This window comes from Lucilia sericata, unplaced genomic scaffold (genome assembly GCF_015586225.1).
Source record: "Lucilia sericata isolate MDLA Ls3-8-SP2 unplaced genomic scaffold, ASM1558622v1 Contig000087F_arrow, whole genome shotgun sequence".
Lineage (NCBI taxonomy): Eukaryota > Metazoa > Arthropoda > Insecta > Diptera > Calliphoridae > Lucilia > Lucilia sericata.
In genome coordinates this window covers 42,719-61,470 of record NW_023994120.1, presented here as the reverse complement: position 1 = coordinate 61,470, position 18,752 = coordinate 42,719, and the positions used below count along the sequence as shown (strand labels likewise).

Below are 18,752 nucleotides of genomic sequence, written 5' to 3'. Positions count from 1 at the left end.
GTTACTGTTTGGGTTCTGTCGGTAAATTGGTGGCATTTTCATTGCACGTTCATTGTCAGCAATAAAAACAGTCGTTATCAAACCATTCGTCAACGCGGTTCACTTATAGTCTGTTCTGTATACAAAACGTGTGGGATATTTGAGAATTTTAAAAAATAATAAAAAAAACAACACTTTGTTCTATAGAATACAATAACACTACAGTTGAAGCGTTTCAAAATACATTTTTAATCATCTGTCTGTTTAAAAAAAGAGGATAAGAAATAAGCATTTAAAAGAAACAATAACAACGAAAAATCAAGGAATACAAATAAATATATCATTACAGTTATAAAATTACGGGGGTTAAAAAATAAGGAAAAGAAATGCGTAATTTCTAGCATAACAAATAGAGTTAATAATAGTGTATTTCGATTTTAAAAGAAAAGAAAAAGGCAAAGGATTGTACTCAAGAAAGAAACATAAAACTCTTTTTAATTTATTGTTTAATTGTAAATAAACAATAATAAAACATCTGTGATTATAAATTCTGATTTTATAAATTGAATTTAAACTACAACAAATACACAAGCTGTTTTTGTTTCATGTAATGTAAGTATAAAAAGTAATAAATTAATATTATGTAAAAGTGAATATCTAGAAGTGACTTGTATTAAAAATCAATTATATTTTTAAGTTATTAAATATTGGCAATTTGTAGTTAAATAATACAGTTTTCGACAATTTTATTTTCATTAATTTTTGATTGTATTTTAATTGATTTTAAATAAGATTTCTTATACAGATGTTATATTTTGATTAAAAAAGTTTTATTTCCGATTGGTAGTTAAAATAGTTCTACATATTTAGGAAAATGTATAGCTTTGTTTTATTTGCAATTTGAATTATTAAAATTTCAATTTAGTTTTAAATCTCAGAAAACTCTCAAAAACACCAGAAATTAGTCAAACATTTAAAATTTACTTAATTTTTTATGTAAATTTCTCAACATAAGAATAATTTATGCAAAATTCGTTAAAAGTACTTATAATTTTTAAAACCAGTTCTAAATTGAACTTTGCACTTGAAATTTTAAAAGTAAATGTAGTAGTATATTAGATTAAAATAGTGCTACTGTTTTTTTTTTTTAGTTAATCTAATATAAAAATCTCTTTTTTTCTTAACATAAATATTTTTTAAACAGTTTGTTATTTCAGAAATGGTTATTTTTAATTAAATCTATAAAAAAATCTCTAAAAATGGATAAAGAGATATTAAAAAGATCTATCGATTTAGTCGATCATGACAGAAAATACAAGTATAACCGATTATTACCCAGTGTCATATGTTGTGTAAAAATAGAAGTTGTATTTACCAGAATTTTGGAAAATTTATTAAAATTTATCATGCTGTTTTTGTACTTTTAGAATACAACTTCGAATTTTCGAACATATTCCACACAGATTTTAATCCAAAAACTTATTTAGATTTTTAAAAATTTTTCGAACATAACTTCGACTTAAATTTATTTAAGAATCCTCATGCTCTAGAGGTTATTTTAACAACTATTAATGTTTTTCGAATAAGAATTTGAATTTTCGAACATTCATTTGCACTGTCATTAGGTTTATTTTTTATTCGGGTAACGGAAATTAGTTTAAATTTCAGTTATAAATATGACCTTAGTAATATTAGAACTTTCATATTGTATTTTAGAATTTTCAATTGTGTTTTGAAAGCGATTGAAATTTCTACAAAATAATTTAAAATTCTATTAGGGTGTCGATCGCTTTCGAATACCAGAATTTGCGTCAGAATTTTTCATTTATATTTCCGAAATTTCTATGTATTTGTGTTTCAGAGATTATTTTATAAACGGATTTCAATTAGAAACCTTCCGCTGATCTGTTTTTTAACGTTAAGTATAGAAATTCCAAAAATTGATTTTCAGGCACCTTTTTTAGGAAAAAAAAAATTATTAAAATTCCATAACCAAACAATTTCAATTGTTTTAATCTAATTCTTCGATTTACTTCGAATACATAAATATCTTCTATGAGATCGATTGACACCTGCTTATTAAAATATTATTACAAAAGCAATATTGAAGACCCCATTTAAGGTTAACAAATACTTAACACTTCATTATTAGAATACAAAAATATTAATATATTTAGAAAATAATATTTAATAAAAAAAAAAAACAAATATGTACTTGAATAAAAAAAACTTTTCTTCTTAAATGAGATTTTTCCAACATTACATATTTATTCACACATTTGTCTGGCGAAACATTTCTAAAAGCATTTGTTTTCAAATTGTTTGGATGTCTCGCATTAGTTGAGTAAAATATAAAGTATTTTGGTGCTATTCACAAGATATCGACTACATATCTAAGTATGTGAGTATTTGAGATATTTTTAGATTTAGTATTTTTAGTTAATTTTCTTTAGCAATGTTTTGTTATTGTCGAAAAACTTAATTGTTTTCTATAAATATGTTTGACAAAATAATTTCAAATGGTACTTGAGATAGTGAAGACCCCTATTGTTATTGGTAGCGGTAGAGTTTAGCTAATTTAAACGATTTATATATAGTCCTTTTTATCATAAACTGATTAAAGCTGTTATTATTATTTTTATATTAATACTAGATTTTTGGATGTATTACAAATAAGAGGGTTAATCCGCAACTAAATATGAAAACACAAAATTGTTTATGCTGAATATATTATGAATTTTAATTTAAATTTATGGAATATATTTAATAATTTAAGTTTAAAATAATTTGTGGGATTTATGGGAAAATTAATTTTACTGAATTTTTATCTTATAAATTTCCCATTTTATGTATTTCTAACAAAATTCCCTTGAAACTTATTGTTGAAATTCTTAATTTTTTTGAAAAGTAGAAAATTTTTATTGAAATTATGTATAATTTTTTGTATTCTAACTGAATACTTTTATTTACTTTAAAATTAATAATTAACATTGTTTGTAAAACCACAACTGTCTCAGTTATTTAAGCACTTACTTTTAAGTAGTAAGTAATATTAATTGTTTTTTGTTTTTAACTTTTTATTTCCTAAATATTATCAAGAGTAAATGCTGACTAAAAACCCCAATTCATACTAAAACTTATTCATATCTCATTATTTTGTTTGTTTTCGATCCAAAAAAAAACCTTTTTTAGAATCGATAATAAATAAATAAAAATGTTATTGTTTTATAGTAATGTATATACCTAATAAAACAACAACAATTAAAAAAAAATAATAACTAATTTACACCATTTTCAATTGTATTTTTAAACTTTTTAGTTTCGTTTTAGAAATTTGTCATTGTATTTAAAAAATTTACAATTTGGTTCAGATTTTTTTAAATTTTATTTCAGATTTCCTTTAAATTGAATTATTAATTTCTGAAATACGAAGAAAAGTTTTTGAAATAAAATTAGAAAAATTTCTGAAATACAATTAAAAAAGTCTGAAATACTATTTGAAAATTTCAATTGTGCAAAATTTCTGTAATACAATTGGAAATGGTGTAGTATTAAAAAATACAAATTATAACAGCAGACTGGATGGTTGAATGGATTTTAACATACATATACATTTATAGTAGTAGATTTGTTTAATCACCAACAAATAAATATTAATTTTTTTTATTTCTCACATTAACTTTTTAAACTTGGAAATATTGAAATAAGAAACGCAATATTTTATATGATTGAAAAATAGAATTAATACTTACTATGTAATTTGAGTTTAAAACAAAGACACATTTTTAATTGACTTCGATCTGTGGGGAATTAAAAAAAATCATAAAATGTAAAGGGACTGATAAATTCGATTATTTTTATTAGATCTGTTCACGACAAAGAGTTATTCTAGCTAATCTAAAATTAACTTTATTTCCAAATAATGCCTACCGTAGCATTTTTGTGGCGAGTGTAATTAAATAACGTTCGTCTTTCGGGACATACGATCATATAGAAGATTTGGAAAATTTTAATTTTGAAATGGTAGTAAATTTTTCCAAAAAATAGTACTTTTTGAAATTAAAAGTACTGAATTACATTTCAAAATGTTTTGAGTATCTTTGAACTAGCCTACGAGTCTATTGAATAGTCTATTGATTAGTATATTAACTAGACTATATTGACAAGTCTATTTAATCTTTTGTATAGTCTTTCAACAAGCCTACTAGTTTATTGACTAGTCTATAGACTCGTTTATTGACTAGACTACTTACTAGTCTACTACTAGTCTACTTACTAGTCTATTGTCTACTTACTAGTCTATTGACTGCTTTATTGACTAGTTCATTGACAAGTTTATTGACTAGTTCATTGACAAGTTTATTGGTTAGTTCTTTGACTAGATTATTGACTAGTTTATTGCCTAGTCTATTGACTGGTCTGTTTACTACTTTATTAGCTAGTTCATTGACTAGTTTATTGTCTAGTTTATTCAATAAACTAGTCCATGAACAAGCTAATAAACTAGTAAATATACCAGTCCATAGACTACCCAATAAACTAGTCAATGAAGTAAAGTAAATAGAGCAGTCAATAGACCAGTCAATCTACTTTATTGGCTAGTCTATTGACTAGTTCATTGACTAGTCTATTGACTAATCTATTGACTGGTTTATTGCAGGTCTATTAACTGGTCTATTTACTAGTTAATTGACTAGTCTATTTATAGAGTAGTTTATTGACTAGTCTATTGACTGGTTTATTGAGTAGTCTATTGATTAGTTTATAGACTATTCTACAGACTATTAACTAGTCTGTTGGCTAGTCTATTGACTAGTTTATTGACCAGACTTTTAACTACTCCATTGATTAGTTTATTGGTAAATCTATTGACTTGTTTTGGAATTGACCATAAATCCTTCAAATTATTCAATATCAATTATCGTCAGAATTCATTGTATTAACCTGGTATTACACTATATCATTTTACATTAAATTTATGGCTAAAAGTATTTTCCTTCAATAGTTTATTCAACTGTAATTTAATTTTTAAAATGTGTATTTTTTTAAATTCTTCGAGGTTAATATATCGATTGTATTATTTCCTTTCTTTTATTACAACCACAAAAGCGTTTAAAAAGAATTTTTAGATTTACAAAGGAAAGGAACGAAAACAAAACTAGTATCTTGATCTTTTAATGTTAGAATCGGATTTCTATTTAATAAAAAACGAATTCAAATTTTGATATGATTTATTGGATTTTGAAAATTGATATCTCAAAAATGTACATAATAAAAATCTGCTCCTCAAAACTTCCATAACAAACCACGTAAAGCAATATTTTCCGACTAGTCATAAACGGTCAAGTGTACAAATGTATTGTATTTGTGAAAAATGATTTGTTCAGCAAAATATTTGTTTATTGCAAACTAATTGATAGCAATATTACTTTTTTTCTAAATATGTATGTATATATGTATGTTTTTCTTATCAGTAATTTGTAAAAAATATATTTCTACATATGTACTTATAAACAAGTGTACCCACATTTGTTTATAATTATAATGAAGTTTACAGTAATTATTAAAAAAATACATATAATCAAATTTGCAATATAAAAATAAATTATTTTAGTCAAACTTTGTCTATAATTAAATAAATATAGGAACAATATAAAAACAGATAAACAAATTAAATAGAAAATGTGACATGAGTGGTGCTTGAATTTAATTTTTAGAAGTATTTGATGACAGTTATTTGCACAAAAAAAAAAAAAAATACAATTGACATAAGCATACTTTTAAAAATTTATGTTGATGCATAAATTGCATAGTTATTTGTTAAATAAAATTAATGATTTTGTTCTTAAGGTGGCACCAAATAGTCCGTGGAACTTAAGTACATTAATAAGTATTTCATACAAACACAACTAACTGTATAACTGTTGTATTGTTATACATTTTACAAATAGTTGTCTTGATTACATTACAGAAATTCTAAAATACAATAATTAAGAAATATAATCAGATATTTCTGAAAGTCAATTAGAAAATCCGGAAATGGTGTAGAACGAATTTGGTTGACACCAACTAAAACTAATTCTGTGAAGAATATGCTCAATTAAAAAATTTAAATGTTAAATAACTGTATACGTTTTAATAAAATTTATTAGAATTTATTATATTTTAAGTAATCCAGTAGTTTTAATGACGTCTTTACATCTAGATACTAAATTTGTATTAAAAAATATAAATATTTTGCAGTTAAAAACTTTAATTGATGCCAACGAATCATTTAATTGCTATAGCAACAATATAAGAATTATCTTTGTTTTTTTAAATATTGTGAAATAGTTAATTTTAATTAAGTGTAGCATGCTGCATCTAAAAGCTGATAAATAACTTATTACTTATATCTTTTAAGTATTTAAAAAAATTTTCAAAATACAACATTCCTAGCTTGAGAAAGTTTTGTATTGAATAAGATGTTTTAATATAATTAATAACCAGTTATATGAATATTTTAGGGTAAACCAAAATCTATTCAATAGTAGTAGTAACAACTAATAATTAACGGAACTTTGAACACTTGAACTTTGTTATACATAGTTTTCTGAAGGGAAGGGCTAATACAGGATTTGTGTCTGTATTATAGCTTTAGAGGTAAGGGGGGGGGGGGAAGTGTATATTTTCAAAATTAATGCAGTAATATATAATTTAAAATAGTTTTTTTCTTTGAACACCCTAAGTAATGTAGACAATGTTTAGTGTTTCATTTAATTGATGTATAATCCAAAATGTTTTTATATATAAATGCTTAATAATTACGTACTATTCTCATTATTACACCTAAATACTAAAAGCTTGATTACAATTGTGACCACAGCCACTCCAACTGGCTACTAGTTTTAATAGTGTAGTAGTCTAAAGCAACGGTTCCCAAATGGGGGTCCGCGAAGGCGATCGAAAAAATACAAAGAATAAACAATATTCAGCTTTTACTTTTATGAAGTAAAGTATTATGTGATTTGTAATTTTTATTTCCTTGATATGAACTAAAAGTTTATATTTCAGACACTTAATTAAGGGATACTTGTATCCCGACCACATTTGCAATCCCAGATTAAAGTTTGTCTAACTCCGCAAAAACATCAATAAAGTCCAATGTTCTTATATTATTTTCCCGAAAACTTTGGAGACACATTAGCTTACATACTCAACCCACACCTCTGCAATCGCAGCGTATTGTAGAAACGATACTTTTCGCTACCTTGACCGGAAATGAACGAAGAAAATTAAAGTTCTCACGATCATCAAATTATTATTATTTAGAACAATACGATATCAAAAAATTCCTCAAGGGGTCCGAGAAGTTAAAAACGTTGGGAACCCTTGGTCTAAAGAAAGTTAAAAAGATTTTACTCATTTAAATGTCAAAATATGTGCCCGGCCACTGTCGTTTGTCGACTGTGGTTTTAATTGTAATCAAACTACTAATGTATGTATTTTGTAGTGGGAAATATGAGTAACAACGTTGTCACCAACTTTAAATTGAATATAATTTGATGTTTCTATAATTATAAATCACCATTACTTAGCAAAATTATCAACATAGTATTAAAACATTAGAATAGCGCATAAAAATGCAGTAAATTGTAATTACCTTTATTTATAAAAAAAAAGTTTTTGCAATTGTCTTTAGAATTTTTACTTCTTTGATATAACTTAACCTAAAGTTTAAATCACTATTCTTATTTCCGGGATATTCGATTTTCTGCTACATTAATGAAAAAAAAATCACAATTCGCTATCGTATTATATGGAGAAAACTTAAAAACTTTATTTTAAGATATTTCACAAACCTGATGTAATGGAAAGTTCAGAGATCAGATTAGAATTCAACTCAACTCAAACCATTAAATAAGAAGATTCAGCAACAAGCTTTTGATATTTTTTTAAAATTTTTGTCGGCCAGTGTTATTTGCTTAATTAATTTAAAATATTTGGGCCCATTAATTGTTTTAATCTCGCGTTGTTTTTTAACCGGTAGATATTCTGTAATTTTAATTAGCTACTCAAAACCTTATAATTATTATGCAAATTTTAATAATTAAATAATGTTACACTTACATATTTATGATATACAGTGAATCAACTAAGTTTTTTGCCTACCTTTTTTTAAGAGAATTTTGTTTTTTGTTCATAAATAAAATTCAAAAAAACAGGTAAAAAGTAAATTTATGTTTTCCAATTGAAAATAGACATTATGTAGAATGGGAAAACCAAGAAAAAAATATTAAAATAAAAATTTTGGTGCATTTGTTGTTGCATTTAATTATTCTTCTTCAGAATTTGCACGCCAATAAAGTATTTCGCATATTGAAATTTCCAGTTAATTTCGTTGGGTTTTTCAAATTATTTTTTTAATTGCTTTTTGAAATTTATTGTTTTATTGTTAAAAGGACACGTGTTAAGTATTTTTCAATTGGAATTTTCAAAAATCATATCCTTATTGTATGAAACTGTGTAGTTATTTGCGTTAAAAATGTTTAAAGGGAAATAATGAGGCAATTCCAATATAAAAAATTAGTTTAGATTTTTAGAACAAGTATAAATCAATGAAATTCAATTATGAGATGTTTAATCAATCATTAAAAAATATAAAATATAGAAATTGATGAAATAACACAAAGAATTATTAAAAAAACGCACTGAGTTGTCTTTCAAAATCTTTAACTGCCAAAGGAGAGCGACTTGTATCCAAGCAAAAACCATTGAAGTCCTCATTTATCTTCTCCAATGTCCATATACGAACTTAAAAGAACACTATGTTTAAATTTAGACCTCTAAACAGACCTTAGGTTGCTTGGAAACAATATAAAGTGAACTATCGTGTGGTACAGGAAAAATACTTAATTTAGATATTAACAAATAGAGGCGGTTCTCATCACCTAAGATCCACAAAAGCAATATTTTTGAGCTAATACATACACTTATATATAGTTAGGACCCAAATCAAGAATAACTATGTATTTTATTCATAAAATAATGCATTCAAAATATGAGGTAGAATATCAAAATTCTAGCATGTAATAGTTCTATAGTGGTATACGGTGATATCCCCATATTTAGTGTGGCTAGGATGGTACTTAGTGTTAGCTTTATTGAATAAGAATCAATATTATACAATTCTAAATAAAAATCACACAGTACTCCCCAAATAGATGGGGTTTCCGTAATGTAGTTTTTGTTTATCAATACAAAATGACCAAAAACCCAGATTATTTTTGTTATAATCTATAGATTTATACCCCACTAATATTTTTTTCTATGTCCAAATCCATTGATTTCCTAATATGTCATGTATCCAATTCAAAATTACTTATTATTTTCGAAATTAAATCAAAGAAACGATAGATTTCATGTTAAGTCAGATATTGAAAAATTCTTATAGGTATATAGGATAATAAATCGGCTAAGAAATGTCCAAACTTAGTCGTTCCACTACTAAAATATCTAAAAAATGTTATTCTAATATATAGGAGTAATAAAAATATGAAATTTTATAAAATAATGCAGCAATATTAAAAAAATTAACAAAAAACCTAAAAAAGCAAAATACTTTATTGACCTTAAAAATTAACAATACGTTCAGATTTTATCAAAAATCTCGTTAATTAATATCACGATTTTACTTTTTATGGTAGAAAATTAAAATATAAGATATTCTTTAAAAAATACAACAAGCATATTGCTTTATTTTGCTAAAAATAATTGTTCAGATAAAGTTTTTTCTTAAAATTTATAAAATTTTACATAAGCAAATTACTTAATTGATTCACTGTATGTATATCTAAACGCAATCGTTTCGAAGTGGTATATTCTATATTAAATACTTTTTAGAAGTTTTAACCAGATTGCGTGTTATCTTCAATTACTGTCTAATTTAGATGATTTTATAAATTATATTGAAAGTGTGAACTAGAAACAAATGATTAAATAGAATAGTTAATAAAGTTTTTTTTAAATAACTATTTTTTACATAGAGAAAATTATTGAATATCAACTGAATTTTTTTAAAAATTTTGCAACATACAACTGAAACACGTTTAAAATTTTCTATTTTTATATTATAATATAAAAATACATTTTAGAAATTGTTTTGAAAACAAATAATGCTTTCAAAACAAATTAAAAAACAATTTTATATTGCATTTTATAAAACCCAAGCAGTTAATAAAAGTTTTATGTTTAAAGAATAAAAACAAATTCGCGCATGCCAAAATTTACATATGAAGTGTGGCAATTGCGGCCACCTTAAACGAATTTTACAATAAAATAAACCATATCTTTAATTAATTAAAAAATTGTGTACATAATTTTTAGATAAATTTTAAATTTTTCTAAAAATTTAATTTATAGTGAAAACTTTCAATTTTTAGCAAAAACTTGAAACTTTAGTGAAAAGTTTTTATTAGGAAAAATTTAAATTTTTTAGTAAAAATTATATTTTTTGTAAAAACTCGAGAAAATGTGAAAAAGTGATTGAATACCAACTGAATTTCACAATAATTGTAACCAACAAAAAAATAAAACAAGTTTAAAATTTAATGCTTTCATAAAAAGTAAAATACGCTTTAAAAATTGTTATAAAAAAACAAAATTTATTTAATGTTTTCAAAACAAATTTAAAAACAATTTTTTATTACATTTTATTAAAACCCCAGAGTTAATAAAATCATGGTGTATGAAAAATAATAAACATTTTTTAAAAACAAATTCGCGCATGACAAATTTCACCTATCAAGTGTGACAATTGCGATTTTCAAACCTATTAGGCAATAAAATTAATATTCTTAATTGATCGGTTGTAAACACAAAAAATGTGTGAAAATTTTCATATTAAAGCGTTTTAGTGAATATTGGAATTGAAAAAATTAAAATTTTTATGACAAAATTTTATTTTAAGTGAAATTTGGAATTGTTAGTGAAAATTTTCTTTAGGCGGTTTCGGTGTTGGGTTCTAAAAGGTCCATTAAAGATATTCGGATGAAAATTTAGAGTGTAAATGGTTATCATTGAAGTATTCCGTCATTTATGGAATACTTCATTAAAACTTGATCATTTTTTTTCTAATCATATTTATGTGAACCGAAATTATTATATAATTATTATGAGCTTTGAAAAGTTGATTTCAAAATTAAAGAAAAACTTGTAAAAGCTTTTTTTCTTTCCTTATGTTGTGATAAATTAATTTCAATTAAAACAACATCTCTAAAATAAAGTTAAATTAATTATTGCTTCAATTTAAAAACATCCACCGTAAATCATAAAAAAATAATTTAATAACAAAATTAAGCGTGTAAAATCCAATATTTCTACTTCTGCATTAAATATAACAAATTTCAAGTAAAGAATATTGCGTGTGTCCATTTGTTAAACATTTCTCACACTATACTTACTCACGTTAAATTGAATATGATAATTATTACTCTCAGTTAGACAGACAATTATATGAATGTTCACTTGATTCGATTAAAAAAAAAAAATAAAACTAAAAATGTCTATTAAAAATCAGCATTTTTTGTTTGTACTTTAAACGATCTGTAAAGAAGAAAGAAATATATAAAACTATATTATAATTGAATAAATCAATTGACCCTATGAGCCTGTGCGGGTCTTTGACTTTTTCTTACTCGCTCTCTCGATCTTTCCGTTTGTTTCAACGTATCAGGGATGGCAAATGAAATTTTGATATTGTATTTACAGTATACAAGAAATTATATATAGATAGATATATATAATTATATTTTTCCCTTATTGAAGATTTGATTGAAATCAGAATGTCTAGGATTTATCCCTAGCCACCCGGCTACACTGACAACTAGCTATTTTAACATGTGTTTGTCCTATAATTATATTTTTCCTTATTGAAGATTTGATTGAAATCAGAATGTCTAGGATTTATCCCTAGCCACCCGGCTACACTGACAACTAGCTATTTTAACATTGTCCTAGGAGGAAGTCAATCGAGACTCTATAGGTAACAAAGATACAGTTATAAAACTAGTGCAAAGTAGTCAATATATGGCAATGAATATTTTCGCTTAAGTTTTTTTAAGATTACATGGGGACCGTACAATGACGACAGTAGTGGAATTCAGTAACTTTTAACGAATCGACAATTGTTAAAAATGTCGACAATATTTATTGTTTGCAGTAACGATTCAGTTATTCACTAACAGCTGTAAACAATTGCTTGTTAAAATTACAGTCAAGTGGCATCTCTGTAAAAAATAACGAAAAGCACAAAGAAGAACAACAAAAAAAAATAAATAAATAAATTTCTGTCAGAAAAAAATATTTTTGAAACAAAACTTATATTTTTCCAAGAAATTTCATATTTTTTGAATGGCTTTATATAGGTACGACTTTCCTACACGATACACAAAAGAATTCGCGGGACACACTTGCTCGACTTTTTATCGATTGGATAAACAACATAAAAATTTGTATCGTTTAGCTAACGGCAACAGCTGTCGAAACGATAACGAATATCGTTTAAAAATTTTACTGAATATCAAAATCGACAATTTTTTGTTTAGTACGCTAAACGTTTCGATAATCGTTGCAGTTGGTTAGACGTTAGTGGAAATAACTGTAATTTCCGAATGCATTAGATCTTTGTTGGTCTGCTGGATATACTTTAAGAGATCGAATTGTATCAATAAAAGTACAATTATATCAACTTTGCCAAACCTGGAATTTACATACATCGTTGTTTATTGTCCAAAGTACCAAATGTGAGTAAGTAGAAAAATCATTATTATGACAAAGTGATGTTGGTTGGTGATGATTGGGTGGGTAAAATTTTTTTATTAAGATCTTTGAGTTGTTTGTGTTTATGCATAAAATATGATCAAAGAACAAACATTTAATTGTATGTATTTATAAATAAATAAAATTTGCTTAAGAATTGTATTGAATTTGTTTAAATTGCTACAGATTTCTAAGACAATTTAAAAAGAGGAAATTGATGGCTGTTGAAATGTGTTAGAAATAGACACATTAGTTGTGAAATAAAAATATTTGTTGCATGTTTAAATTATTTAATTACTAATAAATTTGTTCATGTTTTTGATATTTTCTAAAAATAGCTTTTAATGTAATGAACTCAGTTATTAAAATATTTGAAAATGTTCCTACAATTTCCTATAACTTAACAAACATTCCACCTTTTTATATCTATTTAATTTCGCTTTAAGAAGTATTCTTTATATTTAAGATATGATAGGCCGGCCGCCTTTATTAAAATATAATTGATTAATTGGGTCAATTTCATAAAAATTTCTTCATACGTGTGTACTTATGTTGTAGTGCGTGGGTAATTTTAAGGTTCTGAATACACACGGCAACAGGGCTAGTCTATAGTCTAGTCTATAGTCTAGTCTATAGTCTAGTCTATAGTCTAGTCTATAGTCTAGTCTATAGTCTAGTCTAGTCTAGTCTATAGTCTAGTCTATAGTCTAGTCTATAGTCTAGTCTATAGTCTAGTCTATAGTCTAGTCTATAGTCTAGTCTATAGTCTAGTCTAGTCTATAGTCTATAGTCTAGTCTATAGTCTAGTCTATAGTCTAGTCTATAGTCTAGTCTATAGTCTAGTCTATAGTCCTAGTCTATAGTCAGTCTATAGTCTAGTCTATAGTCTAGTCTATAGTCTAGTCTATAGTCTAGTCTATAGTCTAGTCTATAGTCTAGTCCTATAGTCTAGTCTATAGTCTAGTCTATAGTCTAGTCTATAGTCTAGTCTATAGTCTAGTCTATAGTCTAGTCTATAGTCTAGTCTATAGTCTAGTCTATAGTCTAGTCTATAGTCTAGTCTATAGTCTAGTCTATAGTCTAGTCTATAGTCTAGTCTATAGTCTAGTCTATAGTCTAGTCTATAGTCCTAGTCTATAGTCTAGTCCTATAGTCAGTCTATAGTCTAGTCTATAGTCTAGTCTATAGTCTAGTCTAGTCTAGTCTATAGTCTAGTCTATAGTCTAGTCTATAGTCTAGTCTATAGTCTAGTCTATAGTCTAGTCTATAGTCCTAGTCTATAGTCCTAGTCTATAGTCTAGTCTATAGGCTAGTCTATAGTCTAGTCTATAGTCTAGTCTATAGTCTAGTCTATAGTCTAGTCTATAGTCTAGTCTATAGTCTAGTCTATAGTCTAGTCTATAGTCTAGTCTATAGTCTAGTCTAGTCTAGTCTATAGTCTAGTCTATAGTCTATCTCTATAGTCTAGTCTATAGTCTAGTCTATAGTCTAGTCTATAGTCTAGTCTATAGTCTAGTCTATAGTCTAGTCTATAGTCTAGTCTATAGTCTAGTCTATAGTCTAGTCTATAGTCTAGTCTATAGTCTAGTCTATAGTCTAGTCTATAGTCTAGTCTATAGTCTAGTCTATAGTCTAGTCTATAGTCTAGTCTATAGTCTAGTCTATAGTCTAGTCTATAGTCTAGTCTATAGTCTAGTCTATAGTCTAGTCTATAGTCTAGTCTATAGTCTAGTCTATAGTATAGTCTATAGTCTAGTCTATAGTCTAGTCTATAGTCTAGTCTATAGTCTAGTCATAGTCTAGTCTATAGTCTAGTCTATAGTCTAGTCTATAGTCTAGTCTATAGTCTAGTCTATAGTCTAGTCTAGTCTAGTCTAGTCTAGTCTATAGCTGTCTATAGTCTATCTAGTCTAGTCTATAGTCTAGTCTATAGTCTAGTCTATAGTCTAGTCTATAGTCTAGTCTATAGTCTATAGTCTAGTCTATTAGTCTAGTCTATAGTCTAGTCTATAGTCTAGTCTATAGTCTAGTCTATAGTCTAGTCTATAGTCTAGTCTATAGTCTAGTCTATAGTCTAGTCTATAGTCTAGTCTATAGTCTAGTCTATAGTCTAGGTCTATAGTCTTAAAACCTAAAAAGTCTACCATGAAGTTAATATTTTTTAAAAGTTTTTGTTAAAATTTAAAATCCAAAATAAATTTTCTGTTGAAATTTATCTTAAAATAATTTTAAGATTTACAATTAGTTTTGAGAATTGATGTAAAGATAAATAAAATAACATTTGCGGTGTTTTGTTAAAAACCCTCTTTTTTGTCGAAATAAAGAAATTCTGGGAATATATTAAATTAAATAAAAGGGATTTGAAATAAACATTAATATTGTTGTAAATGCAAACAAATTATAGAATTGCAAATAATTTAATAATTATATTGTTGTCATTAAAAAATGATTAAAATTTATTGTAAAACAAACTACAATGAAGCAAGTTACGTGACAGTCAAATTTAATATTGTCTGCTCTTGTTCCATGATATTTGAAATTATTGTAATTATTAGATGATGTAGCATTTAAATGCGTCAGAACACTTCATCAATATGACACTTAATATGTTCATTATTTTATTTCATTTTATTTAAATATTATTTGTTTTTTTTTTTTTTTTTTGTAAATATGAGTTCAAATTAAAAAAGAACGCAGTACAAACATGTCGGAAAGCACATTTATTTAAATATAAATTGTCATTAGTTACAATGAATATTAAATTTTAAAAATATGTACTTAAATATGTCTGAGGATAATTAATAATGATGATTTGTTTTTTTTTTTTAATTTTACAGACACTTTTGTATCAGCGGTTTACAAATCATTTATTACAATGCCACAGAAATCAAAAGGTATAAAACTCTGGACTCCCAATAGTCGTAGAATTTTAATAAGTATTTTGGGTTTTATATTGGGCATTGGCGGCATATTATGTGGCATGTTTTGGGAGCAAATATTCAATAGTATTTTAGCTAAGGTAAGTTCTTATTTACATATTTTATTTATTTTTAATAATATTTTTGTTTTGAAAAAAGTTTAATATATTTTGTTTTGCATTTAATATATTTGTTTATTTATTATATCAATTTGAACATTTGCTAAATTATTTCTAATGATAATAATTTATTTATACAAAAAGTTTTATATTTATGACTAATAACCATTCATGCATTCATTCATTTCAATTATTCTTTGATTAACTCCCTGTTTCTATAAAACTTTAAAACATTTTCGTTCGTAAATTGATATGGAAAACAACAAATGAGGTTTTGTTTTTTTTCTATAGCATAGTTTTAGGAGGAATGATTATATGGTTTTAAAAGTTGCCAAGTTATTGTTATTTCATTTCAAAGTAGGGGTAAAGTGTACCCTAATATATTTTATCACTTGAAATCCGGAAATAAAATTTTAAAATTTAAATAATTTGAAATCAAACTATAGACTAAATTTTTTATTCAATTACAGCAAATGGTTTTAAGACCCGATTCAGAAGTATATGACAAATGGAAGACTCCACCAATACCTTTAAGTTTAGATATTTATCTTTATAATTGGACAAATCCAGAGGATTTTAAAAATTTCTCAACAAAACCCATATTAGAACAATGTGGACCGTACCGTTTTACAGAGAAACCCGACAAAGTTGACATCAACTGGCATCCAGAGAATGCCTCTGTGACGTATCGCAAGAAAAGTTTATTTTATTTTGATGCTGCTGGCAGCAAAGGAAGTTTAGATGATGAAATTACCACCTTAAATGCAGTGGCTTTGGTAAGTCTACTACTTACTACTTGAACAATTTAAAATTAATAAATATTTAATAAAATAATTTTTATTTATTTATTTAGTCTGCTGCTAGTAAAGCCAAACAATGGAATACTGTACGCCGGCGTATGGTGGATATGGGTTTAAAATTGTATGGCCAAGAAATGTCAGTGACGAAGACAGTCGATGAATTGTTATTTACCGGTTACAGTGACGATATGATTGATATGGCCCGTTCCGTTCCTATATTTGGTAATGATGTTGAGGTGCCGTTTGATAAATTTGGCTGGTTTTATACGGTAACATTGTAGAATATAATAATAGTTTAAATAAATTTTAATTATTGTTTATCTCCTGATTTGTAGCGCAATGGTAGTGCTGATCTAACAGGCGTTTTTAATGTTTTTACGGGTGCCAATGATTGGTCTCAATTAGGACAACTGCATAATTGGAATTATCAAAAGCATACCGGTTTCTTTGATTCATATTGTGGTCTGGTTAATGGTTCTGCAGGAGAATTTCAACCACCTAATTTAACGCCCCACAATATAGTACAATTATTTACTCCCGATATGTGTCGTACAATTCCATTGGATTATACAGATACTCAAGAAATTGAAGGTATAAAAGGTTATAAATATTCGGGTGGCTTAAGATCTTTAGATAATGGTAAGTTATTGGAAATTTTTGGATTTTAAATGTTATTAAACAACATTTGTTTAATGAACACTTTGAACAGGCACCTTATATCCTGAGAATTCCTGCTTTTGTGGCGGTCAATGTGTACCTTCTGGTGTTATGAATGTTTCATCCTGCCGTTTTGGTTCACCAGTTTTTATGTCTTATCCACATTTTTACAAAGCTGATCCATTTTATTTAGATCAAGTAGAGGGTTTAGAGCCTAAACATAAAGATCACGAATTTTACATGATTTTAGAGCCAAAAACTGGCATTGCTTTAGAAGTAGCAGCTCGTTTCCAAGTTAATATGCTGGTGGAGCCCATACCTTCATTAAGGTAAGTTCTATTGAAATAGTTTAAAAGAAATTTTAATTCACTTTTTATTTTCTTATAGTTTGTACGAAAATATACCCCGCATTTTCTTTCCGCTGATATGGTTCGAGCAGAAAGTACGCATTACTCCCGAACTAGCTAAAGACTTGAAAATGATACCGTGTGCTTTGTTGGGAGGTCAAATATTTGCTGGCATTATATTTGCCATTGGACTTATACTCTTGGGCTGGTATCCTCTTAAACAGCTTTGCTGTCTGGGCAAGAATAAGAAAATGAAAATAAATCACTTAGAAAATGGTAGTTGTAAATCGAACGAATTGAGACCACTACAGACGAAGAAATTTCCGGCCAAACCACATACACCAACACTCGATGGATCTCCCTTATTAGAAAAACCTGCCAAAATACCCACCATTGTTTCAAATTCAAATACTGATGATAGCCTAAATACGACTTCAACAGCGTTAAGTGATAAAACTAATTAATACTAAGATTTTAGGTAAAAAAAAAAAAACGAAAAGAAATTGAAATTATTATTCAAAATAAGGACAATAAGAAACATTCTAAAAAGAAAATAATTAGAATATTTTTTTTTCTAACCTAAAAATTACTTTCTAAAATTTGTACCACAAATTAGGTTGCTATACCTTAATAATATTTTTTACTACTTATACACAACTTTACATCCATAATAATTGTTGTTTCTAGGATCTCATTTGAAAGTTAAATACTTTCATTTGTTCCTTTCCATTATATTCTTGTGATATAAAAACCAAATACATGAGATCGCTAAAACTGTAAATTGCCTAGAAATATACACATACATATGTATACAACAAATATGAATAATTTTAACATTCCTTAAATCAAAAAAAAAAAAAAAAAAAAAAAACATATTTTCTAAGCAAAATTTCCAGTTAGTGCCAAAGTCCAAAATATTATCAAAGGGTGTGACCGACTCTAGAGTCCTTTTGTTTTATCATTACTTTTTTAAATTAAATACTCTATAAATAAGAATATTTATATATCTAGTAATATACATTATGAAGAATTGTATATCATTATTTTTTACCATTGTTGATTTTATTATTAAAATATATATATATAGATTTTATATATTGTAGTTATTATGTAAGGACAACAGAAAAATTAATT

The 18,752-nt window shown here is 26.1% G+C and overlaps 1 protein-coding gene across 1 annotated transcript; it reads left to right on the top strand.

Moving 5' to 3' along the window:
* Positions 1–69: 69 nt before the first annotated feature.
* LOC119599728 (protein peste-like) lies at positions 70–18,509 on the top strand. The gene is made up of 7 exons (XM_037949626.1): positions 70–591; positions 15,615–15,796; positions 16,285–16,590; positions 16,668–16,883; positions 16,950–17,253; positions 17,324–17,600; positions 17,659–18,509. The coding sequence occupies exons 2-7, from the start codon at positions 15,653–15,655 to the stop codon at positions 18,080–18,082; spliced, it is 1,671 nt and encodes a 556-aa protein (XP_037805554.1). The 5' UTR covers positions 70–591; positions 15,615–15,652; the 3' UTR covers positions 18,083–18,509.
* Positions 18,510–18,752: the final 243 nt, after the last annotated feature.

Coding starts and splice junctions, on each gene's coding strand:
- LOC119599728 (XM_037949626.1), top strand. CDS start 15,653: ATGCCACAGAAATCAAAAGGTATAAAACTCTGGACTCCCAATAGTCGT. Junction 16,884..16,949: donor AATTTGGCTGGTTTTATACG/GTAACATTGTAG, acceptor CCTGATTTGTAG/CGCAATGGTAGTGCTGATCT. Junction 17,601..17,658: donor GAGCCCATACCTTCATTAAG/GTAAGTTCTATT, acceptor ATTTTCTTATAG/TTTGTACGAAAATATACCCC.